The sequence below is a fragment of the Lonchura striata genome, chromosome 6 (genome assembly GCF_046129695.1).
Source record: "Lonchura striata isolate bLonStr1 chromosome 6, bLonStr1.mat, whole genome shotgun sequence".
NCBI lineage: Eukaryota > Metazoa > Chordata > Aves > Passeriformes > Estrildidae > Lonchura > Lonchura striata.
The window spans coordinates 49,085,869-49,103,451 of record NC_134608.1 but is presented as its reverse complement, the minus strand read 5'-3'; the positions used below and the strand labels follow the sequence as shown (position 1 = coordinate 49,103,451).

General features: G+C 43.2%; 1 protein-coding gene across 9 annotated transcripts in view; it reads right to left on the bottom strand.

Moving 5' to 3' along the window:
• The window catches only part of PLEKHA7 (pleckstrin homology domain containing A7), a 145,127-nt gene extending 139,294 nt beyond the window's left edge, over window positions 1-5,833 (bottom strand). For all 9 annotated transcript variants that reach the window (XM_021525582.2, XM_021525585.2, XM_021525583.2 and 6 more), the window contains exons 1-3: window positions 5,720-5,833; window positions 5,551-5,627; window positions 5,383-5,440 (exon numbers count right to left, since the gene is read on the bottom strand). In XM_021525582.2, the coding sequence (XP_021381257.2) occupies window positions 5,383-5,440; window positions 5,551-5,627; window positions 5,720-5,802 (218 nt within the window). In that variant the 5' untranslated portion in view covers window positions 5,803-5,833. The remainder of the gene's footprint in view (window positions 1-5,382; window positions 5,441-5,550; window positions 5,628-5,719) is intronic.
• Window positions 5,834-17,583: the final 11,750 nt, after the last annotated feature.

The window sequence follows — 17,583 nt, the reverse complement described above, 5'->3', positions numbered from 1 at the left end:
CCGCCCAAGACCATGGATCACTCCGGCAGAACTGCGGCATGGGACAGCAGCTTCCTCACCTCAGCCTCTCAGCACAACTTCTGGCATTCTTCTTCCACTTCTCCATTCCACACCCGCTTTTCCACCCCTACAAATTACCTCCCTGAAGTCTAGTCCACCTCAAGGGCAACTCCTGACTCTCTAGGAGGCTATCACTGGTGGCCAGAATCCACAGTGCTGCACATGGTGCTCTCCAGTTTATCCAAACTAGGTCTTCTGCCCCTTGCTGAGAACCACTCCAGGTTTATTTCCCTAAAACTTTCCCCACAACACTCTACGGCACGCAAAACCTATTCATTTCACCAGACTACCCTCACATTTTCTGGAGATGCTGTGAACGCATCACTTTTGGTGACGTTCTCACGTGGTTCCAGCTACCCAATTTTTATTCCACTCCAGGAATGGTTTATTCCACTCCCTAGCTCGAACTGGCCACACACAGCAGTCACACACTGAAGTGAACCCAACCTCACAGGTGGATTTCATATCAGTTCATGTACTTACACCTTTTATTTAAGCACAGGGTCAAGAATCACAAAGGACATCATCTAGACAGAAGACCTCATTATGAGGGTCATCACTATTCCTTACAGCAGCTAAGTGCTTCCAGTATCTTTTACTTCTACAGCAATAACCATCATGGGAAACAAAGCAAGAAATAATAATTTGCTTACAGCAGGTCAAAGAACACCTACAGTAAACAGTGTTTTAGCACACCTAAACAAAAAAATTATATAGTTTTCAACATCCTATTAGGAGTGAATAAGACAGGAATTTCAGCAGGGCAGAAGAAACCTGTTAATTAAATTTATTAATGAGATTATAAAACAATCTTCTCAGATAATCAAAAAAACTGAACTCAATAATCCAGCTGGTCTCTTCCCCTTTGGGTTTCTGTGATTAAATAATCATTAAGTGGGTATCATCTGCAGCCCACTGTGGGTGAATCTGAGCTCCTGTATGGTTTTCAGTGACATTGCACCTGAACCTACACACCTGGCACAGCAGAAACAAAGTTAAAAAGGCAGACTTCTGTATAGTGTTCTTTGCTCTTTTGCTATTTCCAAACACTTGAAACACATACCATGCATATTTCCTACACACAGTACAGGCTAAATACAAGAATTAAGTGAGAGTTGTAAACAGTTACTGACTATTGCTATGCCAATTTCACAGGCTTGTTTCTTGTACATCCACTTTGTTTCCCAAAGAAGAGGCCAAGTTGAAGTGGAAACTGACTTCAGAAACTAATAAAATGTTAACTTCAGATATTTAAGTGCTGGTTTCTACTTTTTTTGCTCCTAATTCTAGGCCACAGTTTGAATGCATGATTGCATTTCATCTGTGCAATATCATGGCAGCTTTCAAAAAGAACCTCTGTAGCAGCAGTACACATTTGTAACATATTTAAATACAAGCCAGCTAGCTATCTAACACTGCAAGAACAGATCCTTCCACACCAACAGCCACCTCAACCTTTGAAAGCTGTAGGAAGGGAATAAAAAAGCATTCCACACTTTCCAAGCTTTCCAACTTCCCCAAGTCTTTTGGACAATCAGAAAAAGAGAAGCAAACGTAAAGAAAAACCTGCACTGTAATTAATGCATACATGCACTGCTTTACCACCATCATTGCCCTCCCTGCATGGCCCATCTCCTTCCCCACAAGGAGTTTGCCAACCACAATTAACATTTCACATCAGCAACCCAACCACCAGAAACAAACCAGAGCCAGTGTTCATTCAGCTCCACATGTGCTCAGCAACAACCTTTCTGCAGGGACTCTCCCATAAAGCACTTGCCCCACAAACACAAGGTATTTCAAAAACATCATTAAACAAACAAAAAAAGAGATGGAAAAGTGTGGTGCAAGCTGTATTCAGCACTCCAAAAATGTAGCAACCATGATATTTTCAAAGACTACTACATGGAGATCCAGAAGAATTGATTTATACATCACTTATTTAATGTTTTATTTAGTGATTTTAGGATAAGAGACAGCACTGCCCTAACAGGGTTTGCCACTATCAAGAAAACCTGAGGAATATTTGGAACAGAGAAAATAATTTACAAAGATAAGGATAAGCATAAATGGGAAGAACTGAAATGTAGCTTCCTAAATTACGGTTCTTAAAATTTAAAGCAGTAAAGAAAAAGAAAGACCTGCATGTTTCAGTCAATTGGCAGCATTCGCATGTGCTGCCAGTGTGGGCGTCTTCCCTAAATAGGCAAGCAACATAAAATGCAGAAAACTGAGAAATTTTTGAAGCCAAGAAAGGACTTTTGTTGTTTGAGAGCCTCACAAAAGCTCACTCCAGCAGAGGACTCTGTTCACTCACATGCAACAAAGATGACTTCGTATTGCAAGAGGTGCAGAGAAGAACTAGAGGACAACCAAACAGACAGAGAGCCCTTCTTAAAGGGCTGCACAAAGAACTTGGCTCACTCAGCTGAGCAAAATAAGGCTAAGAGGGAATGTGATTTCAGACAAGCATCTCATGCAAATAACCAAAGGGAAAACAGCACCCCTTCAACTACAGGACAGCTGCCCAACCACAGAACAGCAAAAAACATTCTAAACCACAGCACGTTCATTTGGAAAGCTTCTATCCAATAGAAGTGGAGTTTTGGAAATTTTCAAACTCCTGTTACATGGAAAGGGGAGAAAAACTTACCTGGTTTTGATATGCAGCTTGACCATATTATAAACCTTTGTTTCATTCTGTGATGTTTCAGATCTTTGTTTTATTTTATGATGTTTCAAGTTTGTCCATAGTATTGAAAGAAGCAATAAAGACACAGAAGTAAATGGACATAAGACTAGTTAAGTTTGGTTTTTTTTTTACATAAGAGACAACTCACATCCAAAGTTTTACCTAATATTTTCATGACCTTTATACCAGAAATCAGTTACGTAAGTGGAGTTAGCCTATATATATTTAAATGTTTGATTGAAGTTATTTAAAACAGCAATAATACTTAGTAATAATACTTTTCATTTCATTAGTGAAAGAATAAGACTTACAAGATCCATCAAGTGGCCAGTGTGGTAAAACTACAATAGGCTATATTAATTGTGGAAATTACCACAAAGGGGAGGGGTTACTTGGAATGTTCCTCCTGACACCCTTCAGTATATTAGTATCCAAGGAGTAACAATGTGTTTGTCAAATTTCTGTAGACAGCACCAGACTGGAACTGTCACCAGTACAAAGAGGACTGGGTAGTTATCCAGGAAAGTTCATGGTTTTTGAGAGCTGGAATGCCAGAAAATGGAATTTAATAGAGCAGCATGTGAAATCATGCGTTTAGGGACCAGTAACCTTTTCTGTAAGCTGAGAACTCATCACGTGGAAGCAACACAGGAGGAATGAACAGAGCAGTGAGGTATAGAAATCATCATCTAAGGACACTGATGTTTACATGAGCCCAACAAGAGCTCAGTATGCTCATGGTAGAAAAAATGAAAAATTCCATTGGGCTCAGGAGCCTCTGAGCTGAAATCAGAGAGGTCAGAGCAGTGCTGGGTGAAGTATCACTGCTGAAGAATTAAATATTGCATTCCATATCAGGAGGATCTTGGGTCTCAAGCAGTTCAACTGAACAGATTTATGTTAAAACATTGTTTTGTCTCCTCACAAAACTGCTTGGCTAAAGATGATTGAGTTTATTAAACTGCTCAGTAAAATACACACTCCATTCCTCATTTCATTTCCTGCAGCAGTTCCAGCCCAAGGTAAAGTGCACTATTAGCACAAGTTATGAAAATGCATTACACAGAACTCTTAATTCAATGGATCACGAATTAAAAGTTTTATAAGTGCCTGACAAACAAGAGATGGTGTTCCAAACACAGCAGTTGGGAAGAGGAATTTAAGCCGTTCTAAAATTGCACTAGTAAGTTTCTGGAAAAGAGAGAAAAACAAATAGATGTATTCCTACACCTAGAAGTTTACCCATGTAAAGGATCTGTTTACAGTACATTCACAGACTGGACATTTTAGAATTCCATCTCTGGCCTGTGCAACCAGCAGAACTTTATTCCTTCTTTTCAGTGCTCTAGCCATAGATAAAGGGTGGCAGCTCCAAGTGTTATTGAGCTGCTCTCCAGTGCTTTGCTACCACCTCCTCAAGAGTCAAGGGCTAAACTAAGTGCCCAGCCCAGTACTGCAAGGAATTCTCTGGCTCAGACAAATGAAGATTGAATGCCTTTTTTCTCCTCTGCAGGTGAAAAAAGGACATTTTATAATCATGTGGAATTTTATTTAACAAACATCCTACATGTGAGGCATTTGTTACACCTTCAGTCAATTGCTTCTTCACCGAGCCCAGTATGGTTTGGAAGTTTGATATTTACTAAAACCTCAAGTTACTCAAATGCCTTGCTCTGCAGGCATTTCGATACTGGACAACTGAGACACTGCTGTCAGCAGTTATTGGGGCTATACTTAACAGCCTGGGAGTTCTGCACCGGAGCAATGAGATAGTCTGAGCATTTCCCAGTCCCGTTCCGTTAAATTTGTCAGGCATTCGGCTTTGCAAAGGGAAACGCCAAGGCATCACACGTGACTCCACATGCAAAACGTACCAAAGTTTTACTCATTTGATTGAATCTCTACTTTTACATCGGCGTTTGTTTTTGCAAAAGCCTTATATCTGCAATGTTTGAAAGAAGCTCTCTTAGCTCTCTTTGCTGCAACACGCTTGCATCTCAGAATAAAAGCGTCTCAATAAGCAGCACATCCCTGCTCGTAATTGCTCTCCGAACAAGAAACGCCACATGAAAGATCCCGACATCCACCACCAGCCCTGGCAAGGCAACTTCATCCGTTCAGCCCCGTCTCCGGGAAGAGACACTGGACGCCTTTCACTTGCAAAACTTCCCGGGGCTGCGTCCGCAGCCACGAGCCATTTAAAACAACGAAACCACCATTCACCTTCCACCTCGGCCGGCGCTCAGCAAGGCGACGCTCCACCTGCCGCAAACCTCACCGTAAATAGCGGGGAGAGGGGGGAGCAGCCAGCCCGCAAACAAACACACGCAAAAAAAAAAACCCCGAACAAACAGGCAAAACTGAAGTGCCGCCTCCAAGGAAACCTGTTGCTGACCACCGCCAGAGCGCGGCCGGGGGGAGCCGCATCCCGCCGCGCCCGGAGCCAACTTCGCCGCTGGCACGGCGCAGCCCGGTGCCGCTGTGGCCGGCGTGGATCACGATGGAGCCGGCGACGTGCGGGGTCGGAGCGGGGGCGGCCGGGCTGAGCCGGGGCCGGGCTGAGCCGGGGCCGCGCCGCCAGCGCCCCCCGGCCCTGGGCGGGCGGCGCGGGGCCGGGAGCCGGTACTCACTCGATGAAGTAGCTGGCGCCCTCCTCCGAGAAGCCCTCCTCCCATCCGCGGGGCAGGTCTGCAAGGCACGGGGGACGGGGAAAGAGAGAGAGAGCGGGAAGGAGGGGTGAGAACTTCGCCCGCGGAGGCTCCCGGCCGCGGCGGGGGCGCCGCGCCGCGGGCACCCACCTGAGCGGATCATGTGGCCGGAGTTGACGGGCTCGCCGGTGCGCGGATGCAGCCAAGTGGTGCGGCGGGCCAGGTCGCTGCGAGGGAGAAGCGGGAAACGTGCACCTGTTAGTGAGGGCGGCGGCGGGGCCGCGCCGCCCCCCGCGCCCCTCCCGCGGCTCCCCCTTACTCGATGAAGAAGACGCGCCCGTCCCTGCAGACGCCGTAGGACCAGTGCTCAGGTAGAGTGTCCCGCCCCACCGCCGCCGCCATGTTCGCCGCGCGCGCGGCCGGCCGGGCGGGGGTGCGGGCGGGCGGGCGGCCGGCGCTCGGCGCCCAGCGCCCGGCTCTGCTCGGCAGCGCCACCGCGGCGCGGGCGGGGGGCGGCACCTCCCGCCCCTCGGGGGCCCGCGGCGCTGCCCGGCTTTGTCCGCCGCTGCCCCGCGCCCGCCCCCCGGCCCCGCCCGGGCTGGCGGGGCGCAGCGGCTTCCCGTGGGCACCGCCGCGGGCGGGAGCCGCGCATCCCCGCAGCGCGCTCCGCCCGGCGGAGGCACCGGGACTGTCCCGCGCCCCGCTCCCGCAGCCCTGCGGATGTACAGGTGTGAGCGCACCTGGCTGCCGCCGTGCCCCGGGGACGCGCTCGCCAGCGGCGCCAGGTGAGGAGGGACAGACGGGCCGCGGGGACTTTGAACCGCGGGGGCACCGAGGTTAAAACATCGCACGGAGGCAGCAGCAGCAGCCGGCCGGCAAAGCAGAGCGGTCGCCGGCATCGGGAGGGACCTGTGCCAGCCCCTGTGTTCGTCCCTGAGCTGGAGGAGGCAGGAGGGTAACTTCAGTGGGGCTGGGCTGGCTCCCTGTCAGACCAGAACCCTTCCTGGTGCTGGTGTGGTGAGCGGGGATGCTCCAGCTAGAGTTAAGTGCTCCAGTCACTCAGAATGTGGCTTAGGGACAAAGTGGGTGGGACAAGCAAGGAGTGAGTGGTGTGCCCTACAGCAGAGCCCGTAGGTTTCCTACTCTCATCCTAGCGCCAGGCAGCAGAGCGAGGATGGGTGCCAGGTGCGGAGTCCTGGCCAGTGCCCTGGCTTGGCGGTAGCGCTAGTTGCAGCAGGATTGACAGAGCCAAGGGGTTCAGGGAGCAGAAATGCCTCTTTCAATCAGGGCAGCAGTGGTGGAGCCAAGCATGGCTCTGTAGGGCTCTTGATGTTCTGATACTGGGGAAGAGAGAGGGTCAAAAAGGCAGGAAATGGGACATCTGCAGGCTTGGCGTGAAAGGAGAGTGTTAAACGGGAAAGACAGGTTGCGAAAAGGGGTGGGAAAGGGTAGGTGAGTCTGACTAGGGTCAGGTTAGTGAAGAAAAACAGAGGAGACAACTGAGGACACGGCTGTGGGGGAGAGGGAGAACGCCAGCATGCAGTAGGAGAGTGTAAGAGGGCAGAGTGCTGCAGTACAGGGAAAATGATAACGTTTGCTTTTCCTTCTAAATAACCAAAATAAATCATCAGAAGAAAGTAGGAGGCGAGAAAAGCAGCATTAGACAGGAGAGAGAGGATTTTGCTTTATTTCACGCCAGTTTCAGACAACATTGCAGGTCTGGTGCATCAGGATAGCTTTGTGTAGACTTCCCTTTTTGACCACTGTTGGAGAAGATACTATTCTGTATATATACAGTAAATATACAAACTGTACAGTGACAGCTAATAACCAGGAATGGTCATTAACAATCCACAGAATTTTAGTTTATCCACAGTTATAAAGCAGGAGAGAGTATCTTGTAGCCCTTTATCCTAAGTCAGAATTTTGATTAAAACTTCTAATACTAAAACTCCCGTGCTGCCTTTATTTTTTTAACCTTATTGGGTTTCCATGGCAAAGTCTGGGGGGGAGGAGGGAGGCAGGCTGCAGGAGTGGCTTCTGTCAGAAGCTGCCAGAAGCTTCCCTTACATCCAACAGAGGCAATGCCATCCAGCTCCAGGATGGACTCAGTGTTGGCCAGTGTATTGGATAAGGGATTTAAAAAGGGAGAAAAGTTAGCAGGAAGGGGGAATAGGGCCAGAGAATGAGTGAGAAGATGTGAGAGGAACAGCCCTGCAGGCACCAGGGTCAGTGCAGAAGGATGCACAGGAGCCGAGATTCCCCTGCAGCCCATGGTGAGGCAGCTGTGCCCCTGCAGCCCGTGGAGGACCACGGGGATGCACAGATCCACCTGCAGCCCGTGGAGGACTCCACTCCAAAGCCTGAGGGAGGCTGTGACCCCCTGGGAAGCCTGTGCTGGAGCCTGCGGCCCCAGGGACAGAGGAGCCTGTGGTGGAGGACGATTGCTGGCAGGGGCCGTGACCCCTGGGGGGACCCACGCTGGAGCAGCCTGTTCCTGAAGGAAGGAGCACACCCCGTGGAAGGGACCCACACAGGAGCAGCACATGCACAGCTGCAGCCCATGGGAAGGGACTTAGTTGGAGAAGTTGATGGAGAACTGTCTTCCAGGGGAGGAGGAGGAGGAGTGGCAGAGGCAACATGTGATGAACTGACCACAGCCTCCATTCCCCATCAGTGGTACTGAGAATGAGGAATAAAATTGGAAGAATGGGGGGTAGAGGAAGATGTTTTTAAGATTTGATTTTATTTCTCAATATACTATTCTGCTTAGATGGGTAATAAACTAAATTAATTTCCCCCAGCTGTGTCTCTTTTGCGTGTGACAGTAACTGGTGAGGGATCTCCCACAAGCCTGTGATTATAATTTCTCTCCCCTATTTGAGCAGGGGGAATAACAGAGTGGCTTTGGTGAGCACCTGATGTCAGTGTCAACCCACCACACAAGCCCTAACAATTCTGAGTCATTCTGGTCAGGTGTGAGTTATCACATACCTTGCAATAAAGTCAGTCCCTGTGCAATTCCAAAGTCAAATACAAGTTACTTAGTGTCACTGCATGTTTAGGTCTGTGCAGAAGAGATTAAGACCAGCTCTTGCTCTGGAGTCCCTCATTGCCATGATGCTCTGAAGCAAGTCTGTGCTCCATCAGCTGCATCAACTCATTGCATTTAGCTTGTAACTCCATCTTGACAAAATAGGCTTGTCTACCTCAAATGAATAGTAACTTCATTGACAAAACATTATTGTGGTTTGGATTTCAGCTCCTAAAGGTATCTGTACTGGGTCAAGCTAAATGTCTGTTTAGCCTAGTATTCTGTCTCATGTCCCAACAGGAGCAGGTGCCAGGAAAGAGTGCAGGAGCCAGGCAGTCATAGGCAACTGCCCAGCTTCTTTCCTTAGCTCCAGTACCTACATCCAGTGCTTGCCTGCAGAAGCTGTGAGCTCAGAAAGATCTTGCTCAAGGTGTTATTACCATGTGTAACTCTTAATGGATCTTTTCTGTGAACCTGTCCAGACTAGAGGCCACACAACTTCTGTCACCCAGCAGCAGCAAAGTGTTCCTAATGCTCACCTTACCTGAGCTTACCCGAGTGAAAAATCACCTTCTTTTTTTTTGTTGTGAACCCAGACCCCATTTCATTGATTTTCTTCCATTCTTGCAATGAAAGAGACTGGGGTTACCAGTGCAGCCTCCTGCAGTGTCAGCATTGATTTTAGACCAGGTGACCCAGGCCTTTGTCCAGGTAAGGATGTGAAAATTCTCCAAGGACAGAAATTCAACATAATCTCTTAGCAACTAGTTCCCTTGTGCCCGTGGTGAAAATACTTTCACCATATCAAGCTAGAAACTCCCTGTTTCAATTTGTCACCATTGTCATATGACCAAATCTGGAGTTGATGCATCATGGTGCCTAAGGCATTAGCACATTATCACATACTCTTGCAAATTGCAGAGAAATGCATTACTGGAAAAGCACATTTTCTTACTGTAATTTGCAGAGCTCTATTCCAAAATTAAGATCAAGATGAAAACTTAGTCTAGATTCATAAAAGTTCACAAGCTGACTTGTGTTGGCCTCATCAGGATGTAGGTTTGTGATTTAAAACCTTGGAGGAAGAATGCCTCCAGGCATCATTACCAGATTCTTCTGGTTCTTCTGTTATTTTTTTTGTTTTGTTTTGTTTTCAGGCTCTAGTTCCAGTCTTCTCTGGCTGATATCAGACATTTTTCTATTATCTATCATTCATTACACTCTAGAGGCACTGTCTGGAAGAAACTATTTGGGGTAAAATTAGGACTTTAAGGCCACAATATCAGGAACTCAGCTAAAGAAAGTGAATTATGTTCTTCAACAGGGGTCTAATAAAACCTAGGATATTTGTGGCTCCTTTTGTTGATAACTGGGTAATTCAAGGAGACATCATGAGGTCCCTGAATACTGGAAGTTTGAACCCACATTTGACAGCTCTATAGGAATGTGTCACTAATGTTACTTGCTCTGTCTGCATCCTCTGGGAACACTTTTTTGCTGACTTCATTAAATTGGGAGAGCAGTGATACATTTTAAAGTACACCAAAATCTGTATCTGCACTTTCATTGAAACAGAGAATCACAGAATGGTTTGGGTTGGAAGGGGATCTTAAATATCACCTCATTCCAAGTCCTCTGGGGGACAGGGACACCTCCCACTATCCCAGGCTGCTCAGAGCCCATCCAGCCTGGCCTTGAACACTGCCAGGGATGGGGCACCCACAGCTTCTCTGGGCAACCTGTGCCAGGGCCTCACCACCCTCACCATAAAGAATTTAGTCCTAATTTATATTCTAAACTTGTTCTCTTTCAGTATAAAACCATTGCCCTTTTCCTACCACTACATGCCCTTGCTATTTCCAGAATAAACTCCATGAATATGGACATCCTTTCTACCTCATCCCTTTCTTTTCAACCCTTCCCCTGACAACCCAGCTTCACCCTGGCAGTGGCAACATCTGAGTACTCTCATTTCCTCTTTTATTCCACTTCCATTACACACACCCCCACCCCCTGCACCATCAGGTCTACATGTTTCCCTGCATTTTTTCAACCCTCCATATGCTATAACTTTTCAGCAAAACATTGAGTAGGAACCTGCAAATATTGCTAGAGATACTATATGGGAATCACAAAAAAAAAAGGTATCATTTCCTTCACTCACAATTAGATCCAGTGACTAGAAGGTTAGAGAATCACAGCTGGATTTCAGCATGGTGTGTACTCTAATGATCTATTTCCTATTTTTCAGAGAATTCAATACAATTGAATCTGATCATCTTAGAGGGCAAAAGCTGCTGCTATTTCAGGAAGCTCAAATGAGGTACAATGCATAGGAAAGCCTGCTAGTTATGACTTTTTCATCATGAGCTGTATATTTTATAAAGCATAAGCACGACTTATAAAAGGTGTGAGGCCAGACAGAGGCAGAGCATTGGAAGAGTAATGAATCTGAATTATTAAATCCTGGTTAAGAAAGCTTATAAGCCATAATGCAAATAATGTATTATGCCCTTTAGCTGCAAAACATGTATTATGCCTTTTAGCATGATTTTCCAGCTCTGCTTGGAACAGCTGAGAATTAAAATTATGAAAGGTTTCATGGTGAGACAGATTAATTTGCAAGACAATTTCAGAGCAGTTCATTGTCTGATTATACTGAAATATAGGCTGTGCAACCACATTGTTCTTCAGGATTGTGCAGCGTGATTCCCTTTTAGCAGTGGTAAGTGCTTAAGACACCAGAAATTAATATACTGATTCTTAGAGGTAGAAGAATGTATTAATCAGACAATAGGGGAAATAGGGAAGAGATCTTGGAGACTTTAGGCAAATCCACATTTCTGGAAAATTTCCAATGCCGTTATTTTAAAACTGCAACACTTTTTCAGATTATGGAAGAACTACACCAAGGAATCACTGTGGTATATTTGTTCAAACTGGGGAAAACAACTTCAGCTATTGGATTCTCAGACAGCATGGGGAAAAGCCGTCTCAGGAGAGCAGTAGCAACAGAACTCTTCAATTTGAAAAAAAAAATAGGCACGCACAGCTAGAGCCAGTGTCCGGCTGTGGGTTGAAGAAGCAGTTAATGAAATAGATTGAACATGCAGAAAGATTTTTTTTCCAGTCTGAAGTCTTAAGACTGTTTAAAACCTGAAAAGGACAAATTAAAAATATTCAAGTCCAAGACTACACATTACCTTAGTGGATAGGGAAAGCAAACAAGATAATAAAAGGATTAGTATTGTATTATTTTGAAACTAAAATATAGTTGATTAGATTTAATACATACCAATTCCTTTAATACATACCAATTTGTTCCTTGCTTATCCATGTCAGAGTGAGTAGAAAACAGCTTGTTTTATGCCAAGATAAATTTGAAGATAGATGATACATAGAAGTTTTCCCAAATGTAATGAGCAGTAAAGCAGCCTAAGTAGGAATATCATGGTATTACCTTATCACCAATTTCTTAAGGCTGGCTCATACAAAATCTCAGTCAGGGAAATTCTAAGTATGCTTATTTTGTCTCAGGTCAGGAGCTATGAAATTATCTATTTTTTATTTTTAGAAATAGATGGACATCAAAAATTGTCGTCAGCTGATAGATACTAAAGAGCACTTTTATTTAGTGGGTATCTAGTTGGCAGGAAGAACTCACGGCAACCTCTTGAATGTCAAGATTTCTGTTATTTACAAGGAGAAGAAGGACAATCCCTGATACAGTTAAGAAAGATAATCAACTTGCACAATGGTACTACTGGTGACATGACTAAATATAGAGCACATACTTGTTCCTGATCTGGAGTGCTTTCTGTTGAACCACACAACCTACAGAAGTCAGGAGAGCTAGACAGAAGGAAGGGCTGCAAGAGGCACAAGATATGTACAAAAATTTGGCACACCATCTGCAAGACATCACTCATTTCCAGCCTAAGCACTTTCCAGGACAGAATTAATATAAATATTAATCAATGCCAAATAAATCTTGAGCAGAAGAAAAAAAGTATTTTCACCAATAGATTGAGTTTTACCTTTTTATGAGTGATGACATTAAATGAAATATCTTTTAACACTTTATATACTGGGCAGTTTGTGCTGTGGGGAAAGTGATGGCAAATTTTAGACAAAGTAAGATTTTTTGCAGCCTATTTTTCTTGCAGTAGACTGAGAAGTTGCCCTAAATTTCCATGGTACTTGTGTCAGGCAACAGAATTCTAAGAGACCCAAAAGATAAATATAGTTCATAAAATAAGAAAGATTAAATAATGGTAAATCTATTGTTGAAGGAATTCCAAATACGGAAAAAGGAATTATTCATTTTCCTGGCCACTGGAAAGAATATAAACAAGTTCAAACTGTATCCACAGTTCCTTTGAGGAAGATATGGAGCATGACATTGTACAAGAATAGTTTGGAGGCTCACTGTCTCCCTGTGCAGCAGGATCTGACTGGAGACTGCACACAGGCACCAGCCCAGACCGTGACACTGCTGAGCAAGACAGATGGGAAAATGACATTGAGAAGGCAGCACTGGTGCTGCATAACAAATCCAAACTTCATCCAAAACATGCTCAACTCTGCTACAGCTGAAAAAAAGGTCATTATCTTTAGTTAAAAGGTTTTCTTTTCCAAACCACCATCGGTTTTCAAAAGTATGTTCTCACTGAAAGTAGCCTTTGTGACATCCAGAAGATGTCTTCAAAATAATTCTGTTTTCCTTACAAATGCCGTTCGTGTTTAAAGACATCCTACTGATTTACCTTCTAGATGCAAACATCTGAGTGTATCTAATTACCTCTCTCTCACCTGAATATCCATTTGCCCAAAAGAATTATATTCATAGAATCAAGTTATGCATGTCCCCTGAAATGCACAAAAATGCACACAAAAGCAAAAATGAATAAATGCATTCCCTAATTACTGTCAATTTACAATTTCCTCTCACACAAGCTTTATGATTACTATATTTAACATAGTCCCATCTCTTCATTTTCTCTCTTTTGCATTTCACAAAGTCTCAATAATTTACATACCCAGCACCTAGAATCCACACACTAGGACCTTGATTTGGTAATCAAAACTTAAACTAAATAACAAATACTCATAATTTTGTCATGACAAGTCTTATCATCCTAAACAGAGGTGGCAATAGTTAAATGTCTGCACAGTGCTCAAGTTATTTGTGGAAGGGAGAAATACAAAAGAACAATTATGTGCCAAAATCACGGGATCATTTCCAGAAATTTAACTTACATTTTATAATGAACACTTCACAGTAATTTTTTGTTTCTTGGCAAACGACACTGTAAGCCTGGCAGCACTGAGAAACCCTCAGTTCTTCAATAGTGATGTACCTGTGACTATCAACATTTGGTTTGTTTTAAAGCAGACACTTGAAGCCAATTCCATATTTATGAACAGAAACAGACTCCCTGTCATTCCATGACATCTGAGTATGAAGAGATCCTTTTTTAAGAAACGGGACAAATGCAAAGAGAAACATCACTGATCCTTAAGACTAAAATCTTCAAAATTTTAAATCAAACTGTTCAATTTTATGATGTTTCCTCAGGAATTATGCATTTGATTTCTTTCCCTAATATGAGATACCTCATTTTATTCCCATCAAAGCTTTTTTCCTCAGTTTTGAGTCCACCATTCCATGACTGGTATTACCCTTTTTTTTTCCAGCTCTTTTGGCAAGTGCCATTTATTGCAACTACATATCATAGGGCAAGCAGAGAGTCATATATTCCCACTAGGACTATTCAGTAGGACATTTTTTCTAAAGAAATTTAGGACCTCTAAATTCACTTTCCAAGCTCCTCCCTAAGTTTGCTCTCCATTTGCTTTGGAAGACCCAAAACTTCACCCTGGAGTCCCCACAGTAGTAATAGAAAGTAACCTGTTCAACAGGATCTTTTCAAAATTGAGTATGTCAAAGATAAAACAGATTTTCACCTCATTTTTCTTAATACACCCATGAAGAGTTTGCTGCTACTCTGTGGATCACTTACCACCATGCATACTAAGAGCAATCCCCTCACAAGAGCCAGACAAGATTCCATTTTAGCATCTTCTGCCCTACCTTTCCAGAGATGGTACTTTCCCAGCAGGCTTGGAACTTGCCAAGGTCTCAGTACTCTTCCTAAATAAGCTTTTGCCAGGCAGAACAATCTCTTCCCATTGTGGTCTCCCGAAACCTTTTTCAAAGACCTCTTTGCAAAGGAATCTAAGATATTGATTTTCTGCTTGGCTCCAGAAGGAGGTAGCTGAGGGTTAATCATTCTCCCTCATTTTTCTGGCAACATGGAGTGTGCATACCTCATCACAGCTTTCCAATATCCCACTTCTTTCCAGTTTCTTCCTGCTTTTTGTTACAATCCTAGCACGTGTGCCTTCTTCACAATCCTGCACATCTATTTTTGTCTCTTCCTATGCTTGGGCCCAGGTCCTTCCATGGTTTTTTATTCCATAGTCTCCTGCTACACACCTGTACCCCTTCCACTTTTTGCTTCAAGGATTTGCAACAGCAATCAGTTTCCAAAGGCAATGTGATAAACCATCTATATGTGACCATGACAAAACCCGTAGCTATAGTAACAGGAAGGCTTTAAACAAAACTGGAAAAATAAATAATCTGAGGGATATCACTCAACTGTTCCTCCATCCCCAAATTTTGCACAGTTCCATAAATGTCCTCCTGTGTTCCTTTGCCTGATTGTGTCTCCACCTAGCCCAAAACATAATGAGATGAAAACAAAACTTTATTTTGCTTGGCTTAAGGAGGAAAAATAAAGAAATAATCACACACAACAAAACTAGGAAAAGGTTGTCTCTTCCCACTCCCCCCCACAAAAAAAAAAAAAGAAAAATATATCTGTAAGTTGCAAATCCAAGGTAGAATTGTCACTATCCCAGCAGTAAGCCACGTGTTAATACCTGTCACCCACCTCACTGTCACACGGAGTTGAAGAGCCATTTCTGACAGTGAGAGCAGCACAAGTAACTTTAAAAACACAGGTACAAGAAAAAGAACCTCCTGCAGGTTCTTGAGTCTAACTGGGCTGAGTCAAGGTAATAGAGAAAATGCTTTTTTTCTAACAGTCATATATTTTTCATTCCTTAGAATGAAAAGGACAGAGTTAATTCATTTAAAAACTTCATTATTTTATGTAGATTTAAAGAAACTAAACTATCTTCATTTACTGCAGTATTACCTTCCCAAAAACTATTCTTTCTTATTTGACCCTTTCTTGAGGGAGTAGGACTATTCTATATATCTTTTAAATACATACAAATGTGTTGCTCTTCTCAATAAAGCCCACCTGAAATACATTTCCTTTTAATCAGTGAAGTAAGCAGCCATGCAAATCAGGAGAGAGAATTATGCATTTCAGCAAGGAATAGCCTGATACTTGTCAAACTGGAATATTATTATACCTGATTCAATTTTACACATTGACATCTCTCTATTGTTATTGATTAATGGTTAAAGCTCTCTAAGGTTGTTATACAACACTGTTATAAATAACTTATATTATTTAGATACATAATGGATGTGATCTCTACAAATGATGAATTATATCCCCCTTCTTAATTACAGCATCCTCTGAAATCTAATTTAAATAGTAGCTAAGCAGATTAAATTCAAAAGCAAGAATAACAGCAAGGCAGTTTGCAAAATGATAAATTTATGGGGTTTTTCTCTCAGTGCCATAGAGTTTTGCCACAGAATGTTTTGTAAAGTATCATCCTTCTCAATATCTTATTAGTTCACTGTAATCTGGATTTACATATTGATTCATTCAGTTTCAATGTCAATCAAGACATGAACATTTAATAAAAAACAACTCTAATTGCTCCTCGGAGACTTAGCAATAATTACTCCCATATCATATCAGTGAGGCAGACATCTTTAACATGTTCTGGTTTCCAAGCATAACAATTGCACGTTTCTTTTGGGCACTGCATACTCCTCAAATCAGCGTTTCACTCACTGAGATGTTGAAGGCTGCCTTAACAGCATATCACATAGGGGCTACACTTGATAAAATTGAAACTGTATTCTGTCAACAATAATTATGTGTTCTGCTCATTTCCTGCCATAGCTGTCCCATGGCAACACTGTGAAAACAGCGCTCGTTTTTAAATACATAAATGATGACACATTTCTGGCTTCATTCAGGTTTGGCGAAGGCACGGTGAAAACAAAGACTTTTTTGAGGAACTATCACAACTACTTCTATTATATGCAAATCTGGAGGGAATGTGCTAATTCCCGAGTGGCAGCTTTGCTGCAGTAGTGGCAGAAGTGGCCCGAGGCATTTCCAGCTTTTGCACTCCTGGCCATTCTCTCCACCCTCGGTGAATTCCACAAGGAATACCTCAACCAAAAGGCATTATTCCACTTAACCCTGCCTTTGAGGTTGTTGCTGCTAAGGTAAATCAGATAAAATCACGCTAAAATTCCACATTTTATCAGAATTCTGTCTGGAGTGCTGCAAAAAAACAGCTGGTGGTATTGATGATTTTGTCCTATAAACTCTGGTACATAGTTATTTTGCTACATGGGAAACCAGCTTTGCAATTTTCAGTTTTAACTGTTTTGAGAATATTTACTTCTCTAAGATTATTTTATGGCTTGTGAACCAAGAAGAATAACTATTGTACAGACAGTTCATAAAGCAGTTACAAGATGAGTTAGGATATTGCAGGTTTTACCCTTGGCTCTGTGAACATCTAAGTTCTGATGTAATAAGACCTGATAGCAGGATCAAGTGCACCTACAATTCCAGCCTTTCAAATATAAGCTTCACTGAGAAAAGTGGCAAAAATGATACCTTATGTTTATTTTTTTTCCTATTATGAGCACCCAGACTAAACTTGTTTCATTTAAGTTGATACTAATGCAATGAGAAACATCTGGAGATTAATGAAGTCGACCAGATTCAGGCTGGATTTTTAGAAGGAACCATTTAATAACCCACCATATGTCCCTGAGAGCATCCTTTCTTTTCATTTTAACACTCTAAAGGGATTTTAAGAACAAAATGTAGCACTAACAAAATGTAAAATCCATAGATAAATGTATTTAAAATAAATCTATGATACAATTCAAGAATAGAACAATTTTTACACTA